We start from the raw sequence: 7500 nt of genomic DNA, 5'->3' as shown, positions 1-7500 counted from the left end.
CAATTGAAGGATTGGAAGTCAAGGATGAAGATGAAATAAAACAGAAATACTAAATAGAAAAAATATAGATGAATGAATAAGAATAGAATCGAACGAATGGATAAATAGACAAATTAAATAAAAAAAAAAGAAATAAAATAAAAAATAAGAAAAATAAAAACGGAAAAAGTTCTTCCCATGTAACAAATTGGTCTTACTCTTATTAACGACATCGAGTGAAATGGACGACGCGGCCGAGGTAATGTTTGTTCGACGGATTATAGGGACGCCATGAATGACGTCGTCCTCCATGGCTTGGGCCTGAAAGACGAGGAGGAGGAGGACGAGGAGGACGAGGACGAGGGAGAGAAGGAAGAGGAGAAGGAAGACGAAGAGGAGAAGGAAGACGAAGAGGTGAAGGAAGACGAAGAGGAGAAGGAAGACGAAGAGGAGGAAGACGAGGAAGAAGAGGAAGATGAGGAGGAGGAAGACGAGGAGGAGGAAGACGAGGAGGAGGAAGACAAGGAGGAGGAAGACAAGGAGGATGACGACGAGGAGGAGAAAGACAAGGGGGAGAAAGACGAGAAAGACGAGGAGAAAAACGAGAAAGAGAAAGACGAGGAGGAGGAAGACGAGGAGGAGGAAGACAAGGAGAAGGAAAACAAGAAGAAAGATGATTAGGAGGAAGATAAGGAGGAGAAGAAAGACGATTAGGAGGAAGAGGAGGAAGACGAGGAGGAAGACGAGGAGGAAGACGAGGAGGAAGACGAGGAGGAGGAAAATGAGGAGGAGGAAGACGAGGAGGAGGAAGACGAGGAGGAGGAAGACGAGGAGGAGGAGGAGGAAGACGAGCAGGAAGACGAGGAGGAGGCAGACGAGGAGGAGGCAGACGAGGAGGAGGCAGACGATTAGGAGGAAGACGAAGAGGAGGAAGATGAGCAGGAGGAAGAGGAGGAAGACGAAGAGGAGGAAGACGAGGACAAGGACGAGCAGGAGCATCATCAGCAGGAGAAGAAGCGTCTTAAAAGAATGAAGTGTCTCGAAGACCTGAAAGAATTCAGGACTTTATGAAGCTTAATGGGTGGAGACTGGAGAAGGTTAATGCATCAAGGACAACAAAGGCTTGAGAAGGGATGACCAAGTACAAAGGCCTGGACCAAGGAATAGTGGAAGCTTCCAAAGATGAAGACGAAAATTTCATGAATGATGAACTACATTCCTTTGTAGATTAACAACAGCTTCCAAAATGAAGAACATTAAAATTTCTTTAAAAAGAAATATAACGCATCTGAAGCCAAACTACGTGTTTAAAGATAATTTCTAAATATAAAAAATTATTTTTTATAGAATAAATATTTTGGCATTTGAGACATCCAGTAAGCTGAACAAGCCCATCCTGATTTAAACAGCTTAAAATTTATCAAGTGTGCCACAGTAGCAACAGATCGAAATGGCTTTCCTTACTTCAGCGCTGACTACAGCAAGATTCAGGTCCGCAAATAAATATATATATATATGTATATATATATATATATATATATATATATATATATATATATATATATATATATATATATATATATATATATATATATATATATATATATATAATCGTGTCTTGATTCTGTCTGCTGTCATGAGATTTTACTCAGCTAAAGGAACTCCCTCCCCCAATACAGTCATTAGATTAAACCTAACTCGATTAACCCCTTCTGTGTTAACTTAGTAAGCCTTTCGCGGCCTAAAGATTAAAGGTCTTTGGCTTAAGTTTAGACGAGTGGCTTCGGTCTACGCATTCTCCTGGATACGGAAAGATGTCACCCATTTTTGGGTGACCTCTTGGGGCGAGGAGGAACAAACAATTCCCAATTGAACAGAATCACTTGACATTAGCCAGAATAGAATATACGTATGACGTCACAAGGTTGTAAGGTTAAGGCATCCTGAAGTAGCAGATATTCTTCCCTCTACCCCTCCTCTTCCTCCACCTCCTCCTCCTCCTACTTACTCCTCCTTCTACTCCTACTCCTACTCCTCCTTCTACTCCTACCCCTCCTTCGCCTCCTTCTCCTCCTCTTCCTACTCCTACTTATCAGTTTTACTCTTCCTCAGCCTTTTCCACTTCCACTTCCACCCTTGGTCTCTTCCTGCTTCACTTCTACTAACTCCATAACCGCCGCCACCGCCATCACAACCACCTCCACCACCACCACCACCACCACCTCTTCCTCCTCCTCCTCTTCTTCCTCCTCCTCCTCCTCCTCCTCATGGTCCCTTCCACCCTTTCCTTCTGCTTCTCCGCCACTTCCTTTCATCCGCCCCGTCCCACCTATCGGCGTCAACAACAAAAACCGGGGGGTCACTTGACGGAGTCCCCTGCGTGGCGACCAACCCAAGTATTCACACCCACAGTTCCTACGTCCCTAAAGCCTTCGTTCGCCTTCCACAAGCCATCGCTCAAAGGTACTAGAGTCAGCGTGTCGAGAGACGAAACAAAATGAAAGAGGGAGCCGAAGGAAACCGCCTCGGGGCTCATTTTCTCATGTCATTGGTATAAAGGGTCGGCCTTAAAGTTACCATCCCGAGGAATGTTGTCGTCCCAAGGGGTACCTTTAATCCCAGAACCCTGAAGTTACTCGGGGACAGTCATGCTTAAGGCTAAGATATACAAAGAACGAATAACACTCTCCTGGAAAATTAGAAAAAAAATAAAGTTACTCTTTAGACTTACGTAAACAAACTGTGATTTGGAATTCTTCAATTAAGCAGCGGCCCTACCATTTGGCAACACATGGAAGGATTGTGTCAAAATTTTGTGTAATCCTATGGAGAAAAAGTCGCACTGCTGCGAAAGGAACTTTGGTCTCTACAGAACCAGGGAGGTAAGGCGAAAGTCGCACTCGCATCGCCGCAAGAGCGGAGGACGCTGCATAAAGAGAAAAATCGGGGAAAAAGTAAAACAGGGGCGAATAATATAATAAATGTCATTGCGTTAAGGCATTCCGTGAACGTTTAATTCTCCTCTGGAAGCACAAGAGGGCTTACAAATCACAACGGCGGAGGAGGCATTGGCGAAGACGACGACGACGAAGAGGAAGACGACGACGAAGACAACAACGACAACGACGATGACGATGACAACAACAAAGACGACAAAGACGACATAGACGACGAACGCGGAAGGAAAAGGAAAAAAAGGGCATTAGCCACGAGGATGATGAAGACGACGACGAGGAAAAAATCGAAGACGACGACGAAGAAAAAATCGAAGACGATGACGAAGAGAGGATCGAAGACGATGGCAAAGAGAACAACAACGACAACAACGACGACGAACGCGGAAGGAAAGGGAAAAGAGGCGGAGGCAACTGGAAGAGAGAGCGAGAGAGGAGAAAGAGAGGAACCATAATGTAAAGGCAAAAATGTATGAGCGAGGAGTTACAGAATATGATATCATGGAAAACCAGTTTTTATATGGAAATTATATGCAACAAGCAACGATAGCATTACACTATAAAAATCACATAAACTACTATTATACCATGTAAAATTAGCGAAGGAATTTTACATAATTTGCCCGGCGCGTGGGTTCGTGTGAGATTATATATATATAGATATATATATATATATATACATATATTTATATATCTATATATATATATATATATATATATATATATATAAACATATGTATATATACATATATAAACACATAATCAGACTCTGCAACCGGAATAATGAACAAATACCCCAACGATTGCATGAATGAAGCAAAACCAATACAATTTCTAAATTTTTCTTTTTATATTAATTTTATTAATTCGTGTTTGGATCTAACTTTATTATCATTATTATTTTAATCATTATCATTATCAATCATTATTATGGTGGGGGATGCGGGGAGGTTAGGGAGTAAGTGTGAATGATATTTTGACGCAGCCCGAAGGGATTTCTCCTCGTCTTCTCTTTTTCTACATGAGGGGACGAAGAGATGGGGTGGGGTTACCGATTGAATAAGCAGCCTTGCTGTGCATGTGCTATGTCTTGCTGCATTGCATCTGATCCAGGACAGTAGCCAAGAAAAGAGGGAGGGAGGGGTGGTGAATGGGAGTGGAGTATGTGGGGATGAAATGGGTGGGAGTGGATTTATGTCTTTTGACTATGGCAACCTGGCTTGTAAGGGGGAGAAAGCTCTTGGTATATGTATTATAAATTATCATTATAAATTATCTTTATCATTATTATCATTATTTTTATTATCATTTACTTTTTTGGTTATCAGTCTACTGTATTTTTCAAAAGCGAATGAATAGACCTCAAAATCGAGAGTAGCTTGTGTGTGTCTGTGTCTGTGTGTGTGTGTGTGTGTGTGTGTGTGTGTGTGTGTGTGTGTGTGTGTGTGTGTGTGTGTGTGTGTGTGTGTGTGTGTGTGTGTGTGTGTGTGTATGTGTGTTCTCGTTTGAGTACGTGTGAATTTGTGCAAGCTCGCGGCGTTCTGCGTGTTGATACATAACTCCATGTAACACGTGTTCTTGTGTTCTCTACTACAACTGTGTGGCATATCCGTGTGTGTCATAAATGCGAAGGCGAGACAGACTTCACAATTACGCCAGGAATTCCGGGTTGCTCCCACACACAAAGATGCCTCAAATTTTCGCTGCGATGAAAAAATCAACAAATAAAAAAATACATAAGTAAATAAATAAAACCTTGTGGTTTTATAAAAGCATACCCACATGATATATATATATATATATATATATATATATATATATATATATATATATATATATATATATATATATATATATATATATGTATATATATATATACAGTATTGTACATACATATTTCATGGACATATATATTGTTATAGTTTTGGTTCTCCTCTTATTGTTTTATCTTTTAAAAAATTCTAAGATTCCCAGAACGAGTTACGTAATTTGACATGTAGATATTGCTAGTTCAGAATGTATGGACATGTACCTGTATAAGAAAGAATACAAACAATTGTTATGTAGAAAAACCTCAATAAAAAACAGGAACTTTGGTTTATACGCGTATGATCCTTAAAATGCAAGTAAAGTTTTGCAAGATACCAAAGTTCATCAACAGCTTTCAATTTTTTTTTTTTTTATCCAAAAATGAACAGCACACCAAGGAATTAGCTTATCTTTGCAACTTTTAACCTCGTCCGGCCTAACTATGAGAATTGCTTGCTTTTTATATACATGGGGATAAACGTAAGCTTCTCGTCGAACGCTGGAATGTTGGTGAACATGGAACTTCGGACCCAAGGAACCTTACTATCCAAACCGTACGCCCCTTTTCCAAGTCGCTCTTCAGCGGCCTCCAGTTGGATCCCGACAGAATCCATGGTATTCTTCTTCCGCAAGATGTTGTTACGTTGACCTTAATATGGCGTTAATGGTGTAAAGATGTCCGATTAGGGGAATCTATAGGACTCCAGTTCAATCCCAGGAGTCAACCCGTTTCTCAAAACCACTTTTATGTTAATTGGTCAATACATGATATCTGAAAACGCTTCCTTAATGGCCTTGATCTGGGAGTCTGAATGTGGAATGGAGTTTGTATAATAGATGTAGGGGGAAGAACCGTGATTAACCCCTACGATGACATACTTTACAAATTTTGTTCACCCTACCCTCAAACTATGTTATTCATCTTGGGACACATCTCTCCCTCTGAAGGGTTTTAGGCTGTTTTAATTGTGGCGCTCCGTGCCAGACAGGCGAAGACACCAGCGCCTCAAAATATACGTTTTCTTTGAGCGCCCCGTTTGGTCAGACTTTGGACAACGATAACTCAAAGCATGGTTTTGGCGTCTTCGTCTGTCTGGCATGGAGCGCCTCAACCAATCCCTTCACTACTATGCTACACCTTATTCGTGGTGAAAAGGAGTTAAGGATACCTCAATTGGCCCCTTCGTTAAGAGATCACTTAACTAGGCAACGGAAAGACTGTTTTCCTTAACTCTGGGCAAGATCTCTTGTTGAAAAGCTTCACGACACACCCGTTGTGTCCCTGAGGTTCTCGCAAGGTCTCCTGGTCTTGTCCGTCAACAGTCCCGTGAATAGTCTTATGAATCTTCTTTTCAGCCCCTGCGTGATAAATCCTTCCCGGGCAAGATGGTCGTGTCAGGATGCAAGAGCAATGAGAGGAAGACTCTCCGTAAGCGGTCTGATGGTGCTCCGGCTGACACTCAGACGCCCTGAAGACCTCGACATGACCCCTACATTTTTTTTTTCTTTTTTTTTTTGCTAATGACAGATTATTTCATTCGGCTTTTTCCTCTTCCATCCTCCTCTACCTCCTCCTCTTCCACCCTTCATCTCTCTCCTGCACTTCCTCCTCCGTCCTCCCTTCTTCCCTCCCTCACCCTCTTACCACTCCATCCTTGTCCTCTTATTTTTCCTCCTCTTCCAATTCACTTTACTTTCTCCTGTTCTACCTCCTACTCCATCTCCTACTCCACCTCCTACTCCACCTAGTCCACCTCCTACTCCACCTCCTGCTCTACTTCCTACTCCAACTCCTACTCCACCTCCTACTCCACCTCCTACTCCACCTCCTGCTCTCACTTTTCCCGCAAATCTTAAAACTCCAAATCCATTTTCTAATCACCACTCACCTATTACCTAACAATGAGAAATAGTGTACCACTACGCAATACAAACTCATCCTTTCACTACTGAAAGCGATTGTCTTTATTATGGCTGCCACCAAATTATTTTTTTCAATTTATGGGAACTTCTAGACTATGATTACCAAAAGACAGGCTGTATCTATGGAGAGAGAGAGAGAGAGAGAGAGAGAGAGAGAGAGAGAGAGAGAGAGAGAGAGAGAGAGAGAGAGAGAGAGAGAGAGAGAGAGAGAGAGAGAGAGAGAGAGAGAGAGAGAGAGAGAGAGAGAGAGAGAGAGAGAGAGAGAGAGAGAAAGAGAGGAGAGAAAGAGCGAGAAGGGCGAGAGAAAGAGCGAGAAGGGCGAGAGAAAGAGCGAGAAGGGCGAGAGAAAGAGCGAGAAGGGCGAGAGAAAGAGCGAGAAGGGCGAGAGAAAGAGCGAGAAGGGCGAGAGAAAGAGCGAGAAGGGCGAGAGAAAGAGCGAGAAGGGCGAGAGAAAGAGCGAGAGAAAGAGAAAGAGCGAGAGAAAGAGAGAGAGCGAGGAAGAGAGAAAGCGAGAGTAAGCAAGAAAGAATTTAATAGAAAGCGAGAGAAAGCAAGAGAGAATGCGAAAAAACGAGTGAAAGAAAGCGAAACGGAGTGGGAGAGTGAGAAATAGCGAGAGAAAGGGAGAGAAAGCGAAAAGGGGCGAAAGCGAGAAAGGGCGAAAGCGAGAGAGGGCGAAAGCGAGAAAGGGCGAAAGCGAGAGAGGGCGAAAGCGAGAAAGGGCGAAAGCGAGAAAGGGCGAAAGCGAGAAAGGGTGAAAGCGAGAGAGGACGAAAGCGAGAAAGGGCGAAAGCGAGAGAGTGAATGAGAGCGCGAGGGCGAGAAGGGGCTAAGT

At 42.7% G+C, this 7500-nt stretch overlaps 1 protein-coding gene across 1 annotated transcript in view; it reads right to left on the bottom strand.

Annotated features, from left to right (window-relative positions):
* The window catches only part of LOC143038298 (uncharacterized), a gene marked incomplete at its 3' end in the record, with an annotated part of 48107 nt that extends 42751 nt beyond the window's left edge, over positions 1-5356 (bottom strand). The window contains exons 1-2 of the mRNA XM_076207320.1: positions 5287-5356; positions 2758-2905 (exon numbers count right to left, since the gene is read on the bottom strand). Coding sequence (XP_076063435.1) covers positions 2758-2905; positions 5287-5356 — 218 coding nt within the window. The remainder of the gene's footprint in view (positions 1-2757; positions 2906-5286) is intronic.
* Between the last annotated feature and the right edge of the window lie 2144 nt (positions 5357-7500).

The sequence above is a fragment of the Oratosquilla oratoria genome, chromosome 24 (assembly GCF_046742065.1).
Source record: "Oratosquilla oratoria isolate Oo_2021 chromosome 24, ASM4674206v1, whole genome shotgun sequence".
Taxonomy (NCBI): Eukaryota; Metazoa; Arthropoda; class Malacostraca; order Stomatopoda; family Squillidae; genus Oratosquilla; species Oratosquilla oratoria.
Note: the sequence above shows the minus strand (reverse complement) of the source record. Positions and strands in the feature narration are given on the sequence as shown.